Consider the following 19,050-nt stretch of genomic DNA (forward strand, 5'->3'; position numbering starts at 1 on the left):
TCATTTTACAATATATACATGTATCGAATCATTATATTGTACACCTGAAACTAATATAATGTTGTATGTCAATTATGTCTCAATTTTAAAAAGCACATATTTTAAATGCACTAGTGGGACTCATAGAAGTCCAAAAAAAATTTAAAATGTAACAAGAATCAGTTATATTGGCATTGGCCACACTGGAAATCAGCTTCAACACCATAAATAGGTGGTATAAGAGGAATAAACGTATAAACAGAAGATTTAGAATCTTCTAACTTTAATAATCCATATTTCTATTTCTCAGTTTACTTAAATTTGGTCACGTATAAATCCCTCCATATTTTTATTAATTGGTTCTCCTTTTTTTCTTTCTAGTAATGCATTCTTTTTTCACAATATTACGACAATTGACATTCTCTCAGATTTGTCTTATCATCACATTACACTTCTCCTTCCCCACACCAGATCTACTCACCTTGATTAAATTTGTCTCTTGGGTGTTCCCAGACCTAGATTACAGTCCTTACTGATACATACTTGCTAGCTACAAGAAAATCCTCCTCAGTACTATTGATCTCATTTCTTCTTTCCTCCTAGGGGACCATGAGCCATCATCCAGTCCCTTCTCTCTAGAGGCTTCTATTCTCCTGCCTCCTCCCTTCACCTTACAAACATTCTCTTGTCTCTTGCACCCTAAAAACAAAACTCCTCTACTGACCCAGCACTCCCTCTCTCTCTCTTTTCTCCTCTCAAAAGAGAAGCCTCATCTCACTGTTTTTATGTCTTCACCTCTACACCTCAACTTACTGTAAAAAAGTTTCCATCTCCATACATTCAAGATGTTGTTTTAAAGTCACTTATAACCCCTTAATTCCCAAATTCAATTAACACATGTCCTTACCTTGTTTGACTCCTTGGTGGCACTTAAAGCCTTGAACCTTTCTTTCCTTGTTGACATTCTTTTGTCCCATGATTCCACCACACCTGCTCCACAAATGCACCTTCTACTACCTTTCCCGTTCCTTTTCAGTGACATCTTTTTTTTGCATACCCTCTCACTTTCCTATCAAATGTTGCTCTCCAGGGCTCTGTCCTTGGTCCTGTACTGAAGCCACAAATTTCTCTGGGAAAACCAATCAATTCCTATTGTTTTAGTTACCACTTCTTTTCTATGACTCCTATGCTTAAATATTCAGCCCTAAACTCTCTACTGCAGTCCAGATCTTACATCTCTGGCTGTCCCCTGGATATCTTCTCTACCTACTCGTTACTAAGCCCTATAAAATCTATTAGATCTCTTCTGCATTCCTTTCTTTGGAGTGACTGTATTTTACACGCAAAAAGGAAATATAACTGAATATTCAGTAGCCAGAAGGGCAGACCGTGGTACTCTTATATGCTGTTTATTTCTGTTTCTTCTCTTTCTAGACACATGGTGGAATTGTATTTCACCACTCCTTTGAATTTAGGTGCGCTATATGACTTGTTTTGCCCAATGAAATGTATTGAAGGTGATGTGTGTTACTTCTAGGCAGAAACCTTTGAAAACTGGCATACACATAATTTTCTTCCCTTCTTCCTGCTATGACAAATGGCAACATTGCAGAGGAAAGAGGCTCCATCAGCTTGTATCCTTATGTGAAGATGATGTGGAACAGATCTCCCACCAACCAAAAATGGACTTACAGCTTGAGTGAAAAATAAATGTCTATGATTTTAAGCCAGTGAGATTTTGAAGTTATCTGTTATTGCCATATAGCACAGCCCAACCTTACCAATTCAAGATCCAAAATCAAAGTCATTATTTTTTTCCCTGCACACTATTAACAGAATCAAACAACATAAAAGCATCTCATCTGCTCTCCCTCCTATATTCCCTATTTTCTTTGTTTTTGTTTGAGCCATCACCATCCACCCACTTAACCAGTCTAGAAACCTGGGAGCACATCTAGACTCCACTCTCATGTCTCATTTATGATTCAGGCACTTCTGTAGATTCTATTTCCTAAGTATCCCTAAAATATATTCTTTCATTTCCATCCTTAGTGTACAGCTTCTCACTGTCTGTTGCCGGAACTATTGCAGTGACTTTGTAAATGATCTCCTTGTTTCCACTGTCAGCCTTCCCTAAATCTGTCTTCCAGATGGCTGTGACAGTGATTTTTATAAGACGCAGACTTGGACCATTCTACTCTCCTGCTTAGAATCTTTCACCAGTGCTTACAGAAAAAGCCAAAATGCTTCGTCATGGCGTATTAGGCTCTTAACAGTCCAAGCACTTTCTATCTCCTCAGCCACATCTCCGATCCAGCAACACCTAACACCTAGAAGGATTCCTTCTTCTCCTTCCACTCCTGCACCACAGCCACACAGACTATGCTTTTTCTTGACTGATCCTTCTAGAGATTCCAATTTAGGTTTCATTTACTCTAAGAAGGCTTTCCTGGTTGTCCCAAACAGAGTTATCAATTCCCTCCCTTGTGCCACTTCTCTGCTTAAAATGTTCTTTTGTTACTGAATACGGCACTTTTTAAAAACCCTTGCTTTGTGACAGCGATAGATAGCAATGACTGTAATCCTCCTGAGGGCACGGGAATATCTTATTCACCACTACATCTGGCAAGCACAGCACAGGGCCTGTTACAGACACTTCAAAAACACTTCAGTTTATGGAACTGAAATGATAACCTATTTCATCAGGTAGCTTAACATCTGTTAAGGCTTATATTTTTTAAATAGTTTAAAATGTGTTGAGAGCTTACTACATGTTAGGCACTGTAGCAAGCATTCTCTAAGTTTTATTTCATTTAGTCTAACAATAATCCTAGGCATTGAGACATGCATTAGGTACCTATTGTTACCGATTTCATTACCTGAAGCCAACCATATCTCACCTTCCTGTCAGGTAGACCATTATAGGCCCTCAGGTATCAATTAGATGGATTATTTTCCTCTGCAGGACTAGGATGAATAGCAGAGACACTATAGTTTACAGGCAAGGTTTGCAACTTTTCAGAGGAAGTTCAGCTCTATTATTTAAAACATTTTGAAAAAAATTATGACTGTATACATCATCTTTCCTTTGAAACACAACACTTTTTGTCAAGTTTAATGGACCTCTGTAGTAAGTGAGGGGTAACTTAAATAAGAGAAATGGGCACAGAGGTTGACTAACTTGTCACATATAACTTTTCAAGATGTCATTATCATTCTACAAATACTCTGCCCTCACAAGAAAATTTTCTAATTATCAGTGAGTGACAAAATGCCACGTAGTGACAGAACTGTATGATGAAACTCAAGACTCACCTTCTGGGAGCACTGAGTAGGTGTTGCGGAAATTTACAAAGATATGAGAAGATAATATAGAACTATATTCCCAAATCACATGACTTCAGTCTCTGGCCTCTTGGCCGGGGCGTTGTCTTTTACAATTCACCTCTTATGAATTTTTTTTTATTTTCAAATAATAATCGGCAGATGTATGAACCTAGACTGTCAATACATCAAAAAACAAAACAAAACCAAACCCGATATTCCTTTCATAAGGAGTCCATTCATTCACCCATCTTGTGACAGAAAGAGGAATTAAGGCCATTCCTTTTAATTTACTCTGCATCCCAGCTTTTAGAATATGGGATGCAGAATCAGTTGTATTTGCCAAAGGCCAAAATACCGTGAGACTTGGGCGAGTCAAGCAATTACTGCCACTTGGCCTTTTTGCAGAAATACACAAAACGTGTAGAATCGCTTGATTTTATCCCCTCCTAGCTCTTCACTTGGAAATTGGCTGCTCGGGCGAATGTTGTTTTTCCCCGCAGCCATGTGTCGAAGAGCGATTAACACTCGCTCGACAAAACTGGTCCCCGAGCCATTTGGGAGTTACACGCGTTCACACCCGGGATTCAGCCCGGTGCGCCTTCACGCGCAGCCTTTTTGTTTACGCGGCTCGCAGGGCCGAGAGGGGCGGAGAGGGAGCGACCCTCTAAATCTGCAGCAGGCCGCGGGGGCTATATAAGCTCGGGTCTCCGGCCGGTGGGTGGAACGGGCCAGGCCTGCGGTGAGCGGGCAGCGCCTTCGCCGGGCCCGCCGCGCCATGGAGACCGCCGAGCGCTCGGGGCGCGGAGCCGGCGAGGGCGCGCGGCGCCGCCGCCTGCTGCCCGCGGACCCGGCGGCCTCCGGGTACCGCGCCCCGGCCCCGCCCCGCGCGCCCCCCGCAGCCCTCCCGCCCGCACCTCCCCGGCTCCTCCCCGCCGCTCTCCGCCCCCACAGCCCCCGGGCCCCGCTCGGCTGCCGGCGTGCTCGCGGGTCCGCGCTCACGTCTCCTCTGCGCGCCTTGTGTTCCCCACCCCGCAGATCCGCAGGCTTCTGGAGACCGTGGGTTGACGCCCGAGCCGAGGAGGAGGAGGAGGAGGAGGCGCCGCACCACGCCGCCGAGGCGGTGAGTGAGCCGCGCGGGGCTGGCTGAGCGCCGAGGGCGCAGATGCCCGACGGGGCTGGGGACGCCGGGCCCGAGGGAGACGCGCGCCCGGCCTGCCCCTCGCTTAAGATCGCGCCTGCCGGTGGCCCTGTCGGTGCTCATGCGGCGAGTGTGTCCTCCAGAGCAGCTGGGACATACGGATCGGACCGAGAGCGAGGCTGCTGAGAGCCCAGGGGTCGCATTCCCTGCGGGCTCGAGGGACGCTGGGTCGCGCGCGTTTCCAGTTTCTAGAAGGTGAGTGATAACTGCGATTCATCTCCTTACGCCCCCAGATGCCAGGTAGCCCCGGAATGCCAGAAGCCTCAGGAAAGCTTTTCCGATACAGGCACCCAGTCAGGTGAGTGACAGGCCTCACCGAAGGTCTCCTGCTCCTCCAGCCCAGGGAAGATCCGGGGGTATCACACAGCCCAGCTCAGCGGCTAGTCCTGCGGTTTTTCTCTCTTGGAAAAATCTATCTTCAAGGTGACTTTATCCTTCCTGTCCCGGAGGTCCTTTAGTCATCTAATTGAAAACTATAGGAGCTCACGCTGTCACCTAAAGGAACTGTTAATTGGTGCATACTCCGTAAACACTTAAAGAATATGTTATAAAGAGGGAAGGTGGAGGGCTTAGTAAAAGTGAAACCGTTACGTCTTGTACCTGCGAAACAGGTTTTTAAATTTTTATTTAATGCCAAATGGTCCGAAGGAAATTGACTTCACGCCAGGCAGAGCGTGTATATTCTTATCCTCTTGCAAACCAGAAGGAAGATGGTGTTCACAGTTGTAGTTTTACAACAAATCAAACAAATCCACCTTGACATGTAAGAGAAAATGGAAATGTGATGAAAATCCCAAAGATTGCTAAGGATCGTAAAAAGGGATCGAAAGTTATTTGACCTAACAATGAGGAGCTAGTTTACTCTTCCTAGCCACAGGAAATCTGCTTTTCTGTAGGATTCTTTGTAGCTAATATTCAGGTGAAAGGTTAATTTTGCAGTGTGCCTCCTTCTGAGAGCTGTTAAAGAGCTATATGATATTTGTAAAATGCATATGTGTTTATAAATAGCACATAGTAGTCAATACATGTTGATTCATTTCCTGCAGTGTGCTAGCACTGAGGAAGGACACAGGAAAAAAATAATCACAGCCCATGACAGGTGTTGAAATAGAATTTTGCTTGGTCAGTTTTACAAGTACCTACAGGGCATGAAGTACCTAACTCTGCCAGAGGGAATGGGGAAGAGTCAGGGAGGTGTGTATCATAGGTTGTGGTTACCTGGCTGAGTCTTGAAGTTAGCCAGATGGACGGTAGGTGGGAGAGGTGGGGGCAGAAGAAATAGCATAGGGAAAAGAAATAGCCCGTCATGGAGCAGCGTGGCTCCTTCTGGGAGCATTAAGGAACTGGAATTTGGGTGTGCGAAGTTGTGGTCATTCCAGCAGGGAAGCCAGAGGCCAGGTCTTGTACATCCTGGTACAGAGTTTTGTCCTGATCCTGTATGTGAAGCTGGGAACCCATGGACTTTATTCTGTAGGTGGTATTGGCGGTTACTTAAAGGATTTTAACCAGAAGAGTGGTGTGATCAGATTTATGTTTGAGAAAAATCACTAAGGAAATAGTATATAGGCTTAGTTGGAACACTGAAAGTGAAATTGGAAGTTGTTACCATTGTTCAGGCAAGAATGATAAAGAGCCATTCTAAGATACTGGAAGTGGGGGTGAGACCGGTGAATTTGAGGAATACTTAGATGGCAAAATGGATTAGGCTTATGATGTATTGGATATGGTAGATGAAGAAGAGGTAAAAAAAAAACCCAGAATGGCTCCGAAGTTTGTGGCTGATGACCAGGTGAATGTTGTACTAACAGAATGGAAATTAGTGCTAAAACAGCAAGATAATGAGTGCAATTTTCCATTTATGGTGTTTAATGTGCCTGTCAGGCATCCAAGTAGAGATGTCCATTAGAGAGCTGCATATATAGATCAGAGGCCCAGCGTCAAGATATTAAGTAGAAATACAGACTTGGCAGCTTTTGGTAAATGAACAGTGGGGGAATTCATGGAAGTGGGTCGGGTCTTCCTGGGGTATCAGAGGGGAGAGATGATCACTGTTGATAAAACCATGGGGGAAGGCCAACATCTCACTTGTATAAGAGATAGGGAGCTCCATAAAGGAGACCGAGAAGAATCACTCAGAACAGGGGGCGTTTCAGGAAAGTGTGGAGTCCATGGAAGGAAATGGTCAGGGAGAAATTCTGGGCTGGGTGTGATAGAACTGAACAACGTTCTTTGGGTTTGGCAGTTCCAGTTACACATTAAAAAATAATTAATTTCCTATATAAACAATTCCTTTCTTTTCTGAGTTACTGTAGCGCTATATTTGTACTTCTCTTGTTTTATTTTTATTCATTTCTATTTTGAGTAGTACTGTGTGTTTCTGGTTCTTTTTATTCAATTGTCAACTTCTTGAGGGTAGGGAACATGATTTCTTTACCTTTGAATTATTAATTATGTTTGGCACAAGAGATCACTAAAATATTGAATGAATTACTGATGGTTACTTATTTAGGCACCAAAATTATAATTTTTTTACCATTTTGCTAAAAACATAAAATACATTGCTTGTTTTTTTGCCTTTTAAAATGGAATATACTGAACATAATGTAGCTTGTCTTTGTTAGAATCACTCTATTACATGGGTACATGGGGCTATTTACACTAAAATGACCACTCTGTAGTTGGTGATTCAGCCTTATCCCTCCTCTTTTCTTTTCTTTGGATGAAAAATAATAGGAGACCAGATGGCCAGATTAATATTTGTCAGAAATTTGAAAGTCTGAGGTAATCATGTTTATATGCAAATTGTTTGTATAAAACGGTATCATTTTCGGTATGTCCATATGGTGTTCCCAAATTTAGTTGGACAGGGAAAGAGGAGGCGGATGGGATCAAAGTTGGGATCAGAGGTAACCTTTCTCTACCTCAAGTTGTGAGTGCATAGACAAACTTTTAAAAATACTGCTTTTTGTACTTTTCTAAACTTACCTTGGTTACATCATAATTAAGAGCTAAATCTGTGAATTCTAATCAAGGTGATTGCTGCCTTTGTGTAAGGTGCATAAAATATTGTCATCTTTATAAAGTTGGTATTGTTAAAATTTTTAATGTTGTGGTGGGACTCATTTTTTCCCCAAAAGGATTAGGAAATTGGAAGACAAACTTTCTTCTGCATTTTCTAAGAATAAATATATCCATAATGCCCGAAGTAAGCCAAATGTGATCTTATGTCCACACAAGACATAAGTTTAGTGTGAATTTGATCTACTTTACAGCTTGGGTAAAGATTTAAAATAGTCTACCAGTTATTGATACTTTGGCAAGTAGACTCCATGAAAACTGTGGTAGTATCATTTTTAAACTCTCTCTCTTAAGGCTGTATCTAAATGCGTAAATCAATTGTTAAATATATGGAGCTCTTGAAATTTGAACATTTCATGAATATAAGGATTCTGAATGTGAAAAAAATAAAGCATATTATGTTGTCTGCCTCTTTCAGACTATTTTGGCCAAAGTCAAAGTGTTATGATTACTTATATCAAGAAGCAGAAGCTCTTCTGAAAAATTTTCCAATTCAAGCCACAATTTCATTTTATGAAGATTCTGATAGTGAAGATGAAATTGAGGAGCTGATCTGTGAAAATTAATCTGACTAGTTACTTTTGATGATATTAAAAACTTATAGGATTTAAATTTGTGTACAAATGTATCATAATCCTTTTAAACTAATTTATTTGTATATAAATTATTAATAAAATGAAATCTTTTGTAATTATTATGATAGTTTGGCCTTTATTTGTCCCTACACTATAGTTCAATATTGGAATTTAAAAATAGGTGCCATTTACAAATGCCTTGATTGTATTGAATTTTGATCTCCTCATCAAATTACAAATTTATCATTAGTTATAATTTTGCAAATATTTAGTCATAACTTTGCAAAGAATGACAGTACTTAATTTTGAAGACTGAATCTTGTAACATTTATTTCCTATTGATCCTCATTAGATGTTGTAGTTACACATGAGTATTGTCTTATTAGATAATGAAGCAAATTGCCTTATGTTACCAATCACACATTATTATTATGTATTTGCTAGCAGATCATGAAAAACACTTTAGATCATTGTCTATAATTGAGAGTGGGAATCAATGTTAGGGCCATTAAATTTTAGGGATTTTTAGTGAATGATGAGTCTGTAATTCTCACTTTAATCCTCCTTCGCTGTCCTTAAATCCAGTAGTAAAACAGTGTGGGGGTTCAATACTTACAACACAACATTGAGGGGTCCCCAGAATTAAAATAAAATGTTTAAATGGACACGACTTACATGGAGTCTAAAAAAAGGGGAGCCAAAAGGCCAGAATTTGGTAGTGTTTTTCCATTTCTGTCTAAGGGGAGCCCAGAAATTTAGCAGATATGAAACGTTCTCCAGCAACATCGCCTTCCTTTGCTCTGGTTCGCTGCTCCTGATATGCTCATGTAAAAATTTTCTCAGGGGGAGCGAAATAAGAAATTTTCAGTGATTAGCATATTTAAGGTAGACATAGAAAAATTTTTTTAATGAGAGGGAAAACAGGAGCACTTTGCAAGGTAGAGGTAACATAGTAAACTATGGTAATGAAATTCTTTTAGCAGATACAGTCTTTTCACACTACACATTTCAATTGCAAATAAAAATGTTCCTATAATATTCCAGAATGATGATGGGCAGAGGTGAAGGCAAGAGATGGTTATCTAGGTAAGAAATGCCTTTTACTTGAATGGCTACATATATTCACACATATTTGCCTTCTAATTGGAAAAATATTACAAATGTTGATTTACAGGCACTTTAAGGACAAGGCAATTGAAATAGAGCAAGTTCAAACCGTGTTTCAGAGTCAGGAAAAGTTAGTAATGGAAGGGATGGGGAGAGTTATTTAAAAGTATATTTCTTCCCCTGAAAACTTTCTCCCTTCACTGGATTCTACTCTCAGGATGTGTGTGTTCCCCGAGGGATGTGTGAAAACCCCACCAGGTCACCAATCTGGACCTTGAGCATTAGGGACTGATGTTCATCTGCACAGTGTTTGTGCTTCTCTCAATATGTTGGAATAGTATGAAGAGCCATTTAATGAGTGCTTACTATTAACTAGGCACTGTACTATGTAATTTACGTATGACAACTCATTTAATTCTTACTAAAACCTAAACCCATTATGCAGATGGGGAAAATGAGGCTTTGAGACACTAAAGAAACTTGCATAAGGCTGCTCATTTATTAATTTCAGGGATGGCATCCAAACTAAACTTATCTGACTCTTAAACGTTCAACATTACGATTGGGGGCGGGATACGTCAGTACACAATTCCCTGTATCTTTCAGGGAAGTCAGGGAGTTAGATGAGGAGAAAGAATTTGTGAGTGGGCGAATGGAACTGAAGGAGAATTTACCAACATCTTTGACTCATTCGTCAGTCATTAGCGACGGTTTTTAAAGATAAAGTTTTCTCTTCACCCCACAGGAGTGTCTGTTTGCATTTGGCACCTTGGCTCTTAAAGGTTCATTTTCCTGTACAGCTTGGTGTCTTAGTGGAGAGAGTTTCAGAGAAATCAAAATGCTTTGATAGTTTATTTTATTCCATACTTTAAGTAGTGTTATGTTAGCGCTTAACAATGGACAGACGCTTGTGTTCCAGGTTAAAAGGACTCTACAAGAATTTGTTCTCAGATTCGGTCAGCACCAAAGCTAAGGAACAGCTTCACTCTGTTTATTCTTCCCACGGAATAGCTGTCACCTCCTGGCGGTGCTGAAGTTCATGGTGCGGGACTAACGGAGCATGCGTACTTCCCCCTGGTTCCACCCGAGCCCGCGCTTCGCCAGGCCCGTTGGCTCCGCCCCCCGCGGCCTGGACGTGCTGCGTCACGGCGTGCCTCACCCCGGGCGACCCCGGAAGTGGGTCGGGGGCTTGGCCTCTGCCCGGCCTCGGAGCCGGAGCGGGAGGTGTTACTCGAAAGGGGTCGAGCCGAGCGATCCCGTCCAGCGGTGGAGCCCGGGCAGGGCCCGGGCCAGGGGTCTAGGATGCTAAACGTCCCTTCCCAGTCTTTCCCCGCCCCCAGCTCACAGCAGCGCGTCGTCGCCGGGGGGCGTAGCAAGGTAAGAGGGTGATACCGTCGGTGTCGCCCAGCGCTTGCCTCCTGCCGGCGTCTGGTGTTCTCGCTACCGCCCCCTCTTCCACCCTCTGCCCCCTCTCTAACCCTCGTTCCCTCCTGCCCTTGCTGTGCTCTCTGCCGTCTCCAGTCCTCGAACTCTCCTAATCTCCCTCTCACCTGCTAGCCCCTTTTCTCTCCCATCCCTTCATCCCTGTCAGTTTCCTTCTGCCAAGTCTTTTCCCGCTCATTAGATTCAGCTGTCTGTGGTAGGGCCAGGCACTGTGCTTGCTGTGTTGTAGGTACTCAGTATTAGCTTCCTTCCCTCAACCTGTCCCCCTCTCCGCTCTTTTATTCTTCACTTGCTGAAGGAGTTGTGAGTGATGTGGGTTCCCTAGCAGAAGGGAAAGGTTGGGCATTGGCGACAGTGAACCGCGACCATCCCACCAAGGGTGGGGACTCTGGGAGATAGGGGAGGCTGGAGAAGCGAGAATAAATGTCTGCAAACCTCCGGTTAGGTTTACGGACACTTCTCCAAGTCATACCGCCTTTCTTTCTTCCTCTGGTGCGTCATTGTTTCATCACTGCCTCTTCTACTGATAGCACTTGCTGACTTTGAAGCTAATATAATACTGTAAGTTTTTGTTAGCATAGTTACTGTTAGCAACAGGTGGAATACAAATGTATTTTACATTTGCAAAATTTAATAAAATTGTCGCCTGTGTTCATTGCAACATGAATATGCTTGCTCCTGTTGTTAGTTCCTCATTCTATAACCACGTCTTTATGTTTTGTTTTTGAGACTTCTGCCTACTTGGGCCATTCCTTTTTCGTTTCTGGCCTCTTGGGTCTTAGCATAATTTGGGACCTTCACTGACTCTTTTTTTTCTCCACTTAGACCTGGAATTTGACTCTAGATCAGAAATATGGGTTCAGGCATCTGTAGTTTTCTTTAGCTTTTTAGAAATCTGTGACCACAAGTATAATAATCATTTACCTGAGATTTATTCAGTGCTTACTGATGGCCATGTATGTTCTGATTGCTTTGTATGTGTTAACTTGTTTGGTCTTTACAGTGATCCTATGAAGTGGGTGCGTTTGTTATCTCCATTTCACAGCAAAGGAAACTGGTTAAGAAATGTTACCCTGGAGCCTGTAGGCTTGATGTGATGTGAGTCTGGCTGTGACATTTCATTTCTTGCTCCATATATCATCCAGCCATCTAATCGTGTGTTTCCTCCTCCTTGATATTTGACCTGTTTCTCTTCTTAAGCTAAATACTTGGCTGAATAGTATAGCCTTTCCAGAGAAAGAATTTGTGAATTAGAATATAAGTTGCTGCCCTTCTCCATTAAAACTCCCACTCATGTTCTCAGCATCTATTTAGAGTCAAAGACAAAAGGTTCATAGGTGGTGATGGCAAAGGTGAATCTTTGGGTCCAAAAAGAGAACAAAGTAAGATTATTGTGCAATTCAAAGGGAAGCTAAGATGGTTTAATTTTTTTTTTCCTTTGTGAAACAAGCTAATTTTGAACAGGTTGAAGCTGAGCCAGGATTGTATGAAATGGGTAGAGATTGAGAAAATAGAATGTAATTGAGGAGGTGGTTTATCATGATTGTTAAAATCACAGACTTTTGAGTGAAAAAGACCCAGATTCCTTTCCCAACCACACCGCTTAACCTCTTTGAGTCTGAGTTTCCTGCAGTGTCCATGGGAATAACAGTATGCATTTTATGGGGTTGTTCATAGGATTAAATGAGATAGTGTTTTTCTTAGCACAGTCTTGGTATATGGTAAGCATTCACTAAATGTTACTTGTGCTTAGGCTTTTGTTCAGATCTCATGGATTGTTGTGGGGTTGTTATATAAAGCCCTTAGCACAGGGCCTGGCAGAGTATGCACTCAATATGTGGTAGCTGTTATTATTTCTACTAACACTAGTAAATGAATATTTATTGAGAACCTACCATATGCTGGAGACGTGGTCTCTGTTTTTGAGGAGTTGAGTCTAATAGGCCGCACAGACTTTCTGTGGAAAGTGATAAATGCCTAAGTGCCATACCAGTGGGTTACGACCGTGAAGGAGTTGGGCTCAGAGAAGGCTTCTAATCACCTAGGACTTCTCACACCATCACACGGGGGCTTAGGATTCCAACACAGGAATTTGGGGGTGACATAAACATTCAGTGTGTGGAATGTGCCTGCTTTTACACTAAACATTCCCCTGGTACTGTGTTACAAACTGCTTACACAAGTTTAGACAGAAGCCCTTTCCCATAGGGTATCTTGAAAAGTTTCCACTAAGTTGTCTTAACTGGTTAGAATACTAACAATACCTCTCATCTAAAAGCCTTGAAAAATGTATTTTGAAAAAAAAAAGACATAAAAAAACCAAACCTCCTGTTATTAAATCCTCTAGGCAAGGGTAGGCAAACATTTCTGCAAAGGGCCGGATAATAAATATGTGAGACTTTGAGGACTGTGTAAGGATCCCGTCTCGTCACCACCACCGCCACCGCTGCCACCACCACCACGTGTGAAAGCGGTTCTTAACTCGAGGCCTCTACAGAAACAGGCACAGGCCACTTTGCCAACCTCTTCCTTAGAGAGTTACAGTTTTCTTATTTTCTATTATTTGATGACCATTGTGTCTCAGTGGATTCTTAGAAAACCAATTGCTGCCTAGTAACTTCTAATGTTCTGTGTAATATTGACCATCCAGAAAATCAACTTTACCCAATTGTTTATGTTTTCTTCTGTCAAATCTCTTTTGATTTTTAAGGTAGAGAAATTTTGGTCTAAATTGATAAGCAACTAGAACATATTAGTGACAGAGCTGGGACCAAAACTTGTTTCTGACACTAGGTTCACTACTATTCTTGTTATACTGTGATACCATGATGATGAAGATTTGTGTGACAGAATTTCTAAGCTCTACCTCATAGCTTAGCTATTTTATATAATATTTTATTTATCATTCTAATACAGCAAAAATGATTTTGACAACCTCCGAAAGGTGTAGGAAGATCTGTAGAATTGTTAGATTTGAGTTTTCTTGTCTTTCTGAATGGGAGTAAGAGTACTGAAGTAGCCCGAAGACGAGCAGCAGGAGAGGACGGGAGAGCAGCTAACTCGAAGAAGCCACAGTGGATTTTTCCTTTTTCAGGTACCTCTCAAACAGGGCAGGAGTCTTATGGATTGGATTCGACTGACCAAAAGTGGAAAGGACCTAACGGGATTAAAAGGCAGGTTAATTGAAGTAACTGAAGAAGAACTGAAAAAACACGACAAAAAAGATGACTGTTGGATCTGCATAAGAGGTAGGTGATATTATATACTGCACAAAGTTCAGCTGGGCTTTGAAGTGCTGTCTGACTCCGTGGTCCTATTATTTGGTGATATGATTCACAACTAGATGATGAAAGATGCCTTATTCTGGCCAAGAGGTTAGATAATTCCAAATTTGGATAGTATTTCTTTCTGACGTAACTGTTTACATGGCATCCCTAAACTGTATTCCCTTTGAAAGAAAACAAATATTTGCTGGGAAATTTAATACCAAAGTAGTAAAATTATTCTGTAACACCTAGTTTGTATAGATTAATGTTTCACCTTCGTGCCTTGTAACAGAATTCTGTCAGAAAAAAATGTCTCTGAGAATCTATAGTAAATCAGAAAGCCCACATTAAACCCAAATCTTCAGTTCTCACTTGCAGCAATTTTTATTCGTTAATATATGATTTCTTAGCAATATTAGTTAGGGCGGATTAGAGAGAGGGATCAGAGATGGAGGATAGGAGGGTAGCTGAGAAAAGCAGACCTCATGGTATCCAACAGCCTGGCATCTAGGAAGGGAGCAAAACAATAAGGGGGTGTGGAATTGTGCAGTGGGCCTCCATGGCAATGTCCTTGAGTCGTCCAGACCTGGGGAAATGTGTCCACCATCCTCTGGTGGGAGTGTGTCATTTATTGCTATTATTACAATTGTAATTTTTTCATTGTGTAATTTTGGTCTGTTGTTAGTTATCCTGGTTACACTGAAACCTGTATGAAGGCAACAGCCATGTCAGTCACACTGTTCTGTCCTTGGTGCCTGGCACTCAGAGGTCATCAATATGTGTTTGTTGAATGAATGCAACACTTATCCATTTTAAGAAGTTTGGTTACGTAAAGAGGTGTGTAGTTGTCACAGTGGTTGGTGGTATGATAAATGGAAAGACACCAATAGACGCCAGTTAGTTTGCTAGGGATGCCCAAACAAAACCCACAAACAGGGTGGCTTAAATGACAGACATTTATTGTCTCACAGTTCTGGAGGCTAAAGTCTGAGATCGACGTGCTGGCGGGGTTGGTGCCCTCTGAGGGCTGTGAAGAAGAGTCTGCTCCATGCCGTTTGCCTTGCTTCTGGGGGTTTGTTGCCAGTATTTGAGCTGCTTGGCTTGTGGAAGCATCACCCGATCTCTGTCTTTATCTTCACATAGCGTTCTTCCTGTGTGCTTGTCTGTCCAAATTTCCTGTTTTTATGAGAACACCAGTCATTTTGGGTTAGGGGTTTACCCTACTCCAGTATGACCTCATCTAGTCACATTTGCAGTGACCCTATATCCAAATAAGGGCACGTTCTGAAGTACTGGTGGTTAGGACTTCAGCATATGACTTTTGGGGGTGCACAGTTCAATCCATAACAGACATAATTAGAGTGTGAAATTTTTGTCAGTGGCAGAGGGGATGGGATCTTCCAGCAGGTGATTATATAGCTCGTTCCAAGACGCAAGAGTAGCTGCTCAACTCCCCAAAGTTTCTCAGGGAAATACAGCCATGGATAGTACCATCAACCGGGATTGAGGATTCTGCCAGGTGCAAAAAACTCCTTGGTTACTTTATAGGGTTTTTGATTCCCTCCTCACCCTCCCTCCATGTTGCCTGACTGTTTACCAGGTACACGTAAGTGGTATAAGGGGACCTCCCCACTTTGCCTGTGTGTTTTCTACTAGGCTGGGTGAAGTGGAGGTCAGTTTCCCAGGAGCATCCCTGAGCTGGCCCAGGCTACAGGCATGTCTGAGCTCTGTTTCTACAGTAGGAGGCTACGTCTCCAGAAAATTCGCTTATGTGAACCCTTCATATCGAAGTGATATTGGGTAAAGGAGGCATTATTGTAACACAGTCATACTTTGTTATTCCTTTGATATATTGATGGAGGTAAGGGACTGGTTTGCTATGGTTGAAAAGTACACTGCTCCCAGTTACATATCTCCTCTAATGATTGGAATGCATGGCACCTGTCTGGTAAGGCTGTTGATTTAAGGGTGCATTTTTTTAAAGTTTCTGTTGGAGAATGAGTTTTATTAATAATAAAGATTTTTTTTCCCCTTTCCAAAAGTAAGGTGTATATATATATATTTTTTTCTGTTTGACTAGGTCAGTTTTTTATTTTATCAAGAAACCCCTTATTCAATTTAGGCCCTGCCCTTGGCATTTCTGCTCTAGAGGCGTGGACAAATGGCTGAGTGACTTGTGGCAAGAGGGCTCTAAAGAAAGTAATAGCAGATTGAAGGGAGGGAGACACATGGCTTGGGAAAATCGGAGATGCTTTTGTGGTAGAGATGAGCTTTGAAGCCGTGGACAGGATTTCAACAGGAAATGAAGAGGAAGTGCGTCAAGTGGAGGGAAAGGCCAAAGCAAGGGTACAGACACAAGAAGAGCTGGAGGTGAGTTCTGGAGCTTAGGTTTATGTTGGAGAATTATAAGAAAGAAGTTTGGAAAGGTGTGTTAGGTCAGCTTGTGGAGGACCTTGAAAGCCAGGCTGGGACAAGTGTGCTTAATTTAGATGAAAGTGTGAGCTCGCAGAGGTGTTTGAGTGTGGGGGCAGTGTGATCAGTGTGCCTTGGGAAGATCAGTCTTGGGGTGGGCGTAGGGAATGGAAATGGGACTGGGAAAGCATGTACTTCGTTACAGAAGTTCAGGTGGTAATAGGTGAACCAGGATGTTGACAAAGATAGTGGAAAGCAGGATGAATGTGAGACAAACAGATTACTGGTGTTTTCTAACATGATCCTAAATGAAAGTAAAAGAAAGCATGTGACTAAATATAATTGACTTTGTCTTCTTAGCTGTTCTCCTTTAAAATACTAATGATACCTTCAAGGGGAAATGTGTGCCAGATTTAGCATGGAAGGTCAGAGATAATGTTTGGACCCAAGTTTTAATCAAAGCTGTACCAGGGAAACATGATATCATGATATCAGGTTATTTTCATTTTTTAGGTATTAAATTCTTCATTTTTTAACAATTGCCGCATTTTTAGATCAGGTCAAAATTCAGCTGATCAGGCTGAGGGAGACAGTCTCCTCAAAAAACCTTAGAAGGGCCAGCCCCGTGGCCTACTGGTTAAGTTTACCATGCTCTGGTTTGGTGACCTGGGTTCAGTTCCTGAACCGCAGACCTACACCACTTGTTGGTGACAATGCTGTGGCAGCGACCCACATAGAAAACAGAGGAAGACTAGCGTGGGTGTTAGCTCAGGGTGAATCTTCCTCAGCCACAAAAAAGAAATCTTAGAAAATATACACTTTGGTGTGGGTTTTTATAGCTAATATTTTGTGGACTGTTTTCTTTTTTGAATATATAGCAGTATATTTCTGCTTCATGTTCAGGTGTGCTGGCTCAGGTCATGTTCCTAAAAATGATGGTGTAAAAAGAGCATTTGGCTGGCAGCAGACTGTGAAATGTATAACCTGTAAAACGTAGGCATTGGTATGGCAGGATCTTCAAGGCAGGAAACACGGACTTCCTAAATTGCTCACTTAATTCTCACCCTTTTCTATAAAATGTGTAATTCATTTAATGCAATGATGGTTAATTGGAACAGTTAGGGGATGTGTAGGGGAGATACTGCTTTTTCAGAAACTTTGTTGGATTTACCATTAATTCATGCTTTTGTGGTTTTCTCCCTTATTTCTGTTTTTCCCTCTTTCAGGAAGTAAAGGTGGTTTACAAACCTGTGAAGCTTTGAGCAAACATCTAAACCGCTCGTCTGTGAGAGCGCTGTAGAGCCTGGATCAGACTGTTTCTGCTGGGATATATTCCTGTAGTGTGTAGTCAGCGTGCGTAGTGATGTGTTCAGTCATCAAGTCATTGTTTGGCAGCAGGACCGAGCCTTTGATCTGAATGAGGGCGAGGGCAAGTGTGGCCTGATACTTTCTAATAGTCGTTTGAATAAATTGTATTTAGAAAAAGTTGATTGCAGTCAATAGACTGGTGGCTCTCTTGTTAAAAATTTAGTGGATTAAGTTCTCCAGATGGGATTTAATGGATTTCATTTGTAACTTAGAAATGAACATTCTTTGATTTCTCCTAATGCTGATTGTCATAGACCATAAATTAAAGAGGCCTGCTTGAGACCCCAGAAAAAGTGATTTTAATGGGTCTGTATTTTTCGTGTTTCGTAATTATTCACAAAACTGTGGCAAATGGGTTCTAAGAAGTAGTACGTAGCCCTATGATATTTTTATTCACCTTCCTAGATTTCTAGGTTCATTTATAATAAAGCTTTTTAAAATTTACTCAATGGTAGTGTAAATTTTTGTGAGTACAGTTGATCCTCATTATTCGTGGATTCCTGCTTTGCAGATTTGCCTGCTCACTAAAGTTTATTTGTAACCCCAAAATCAGTACTCTCAGTACTTTCGCAGTCATTCGCGTGCACACACAGTGCAGTGAAAAATGCGTGTCACCCGCTCCTAGCTGAGGTCAGACAAGGTGATGCTCTGCCTTTGTGTTTCAGTTCTCATACTGTAAAGAAAGGTCTTTTTTGCAGTCTGTTTTGTGCCATGTTTTTCACATTTTATGCTTGCTTTTGTGATTTTGCTGTTTACAAGGGCCCCCAAGGATAGTGCTGAAGTGCTCTCTCAAGAAGGCTGTGATGTGCCTTATGGAGAAAATACCCAGGTTAGATAAGCTTTGCTCAGGCTTGAGGTGTAGTGCTGCTGGCTGTGAGTTCAGTGTTCATGAATCAACAATATGTATTGAATAAGGTGTCCTTAAACAGAAACACACAATAAACAAGGTTATGTATTGATTGGTGGACAAAATGTTGTGACCAAAGTCTCGCAGGAACCTAATCCTATATTTTCCCCTAAAAGCAATGGTTCAGTATTCACTGATTCAGTGTTTGCGGTGAGTTTATAGAAGGTAACTGCTGTGAAAGAACGAGAATTGACACTATTTCTTTAGACTATCTTTTACTGATACTGCAGTAATAATAAAGTAAATTAAGTGTTATACTTTTTAGCTTAGATTCAAGCCCACCATGAATAGAGTGGATTTTCCCAACAGTAAGTTCTTTTCTCTAGTTTTCCTTAGCTCCCTGCTTAATTTTGACAAACTGCAGTGTTATTTGTCTCTAGCAGAGAACCT

At 41.6% G+C, this 19,050-nt stretch overlaps 2 protein-coding genes across 5 annotated transcripts in view; both read left to right on the plus strand.

Annotated features, from left to right (window-relative positions):
* The first annotated feature begins 3,875 nt into the window (after positions 1–3,875).
* RIPPLY2 (ripply transcriptional repressor 2) lies at positions 3,876–8,277 on the plus strand. Its single transcript, XM_070496206.1, has 4 exons — positions 3,876–4,167; positions 4,342–4,426; positions 4,738–4,802; positions 8,001–8,277. Exons 1-4 carry the CDS (start codon positions 4,082–4,084, stop codon positions 8,146–8,148), a joined length of 384 nt encoding a protein of 127 aa, XP_070352307.1. The 5' UTR covers positions 3,876–4,081; the 3' UTR covers positions 8,149–8,277.
* The window catches only part of CYB5R4 (cytochrome b5 reductase 4), a 90,311-nt gene continuing 75,541 nt past the window's right edge, over positions 4,281–19,050 (plus strand). For 2 of the 4 annotated variants that reach the window (XM_070496205.1, XM_044757238.2), the window contains exons 1-2: positions 10,406–10,641; positions 13,802–13,955. In XM_070496205.1, coding sequence (XP_070352306.1) covers positions 10,567–10,641; positions 13,802–13,955 — 229 coding nt within the window. In that variant the 5' untranslated portion in view covers positions 10,406–10,566. Of the gene's footprint in view, positions 4,700–10,390; positions 10,642–13,801; positions 13,956–19,050 lie in introns of those variants that run through there. The other 2 variants (XM_070496204.1, XM_014838070.3) reach the window with 2 other exon arrangements.

The sequence above is a fragment of the Equus asinus genome, chromosome 24 (assembly GCF_041296235.1).
Source record: "Equus asinus isolate D_3611 breed Donkey chromosome 24, EquAss-T2T_v2, whole genome shotgun sequence".
Classification (NCBI taxonomy): domain Eukaryota; kingdom Metazoa; phylum Chordata; class Mammalia; order Perissodactyla; family Equidae; genus Equus; species Equus asinus.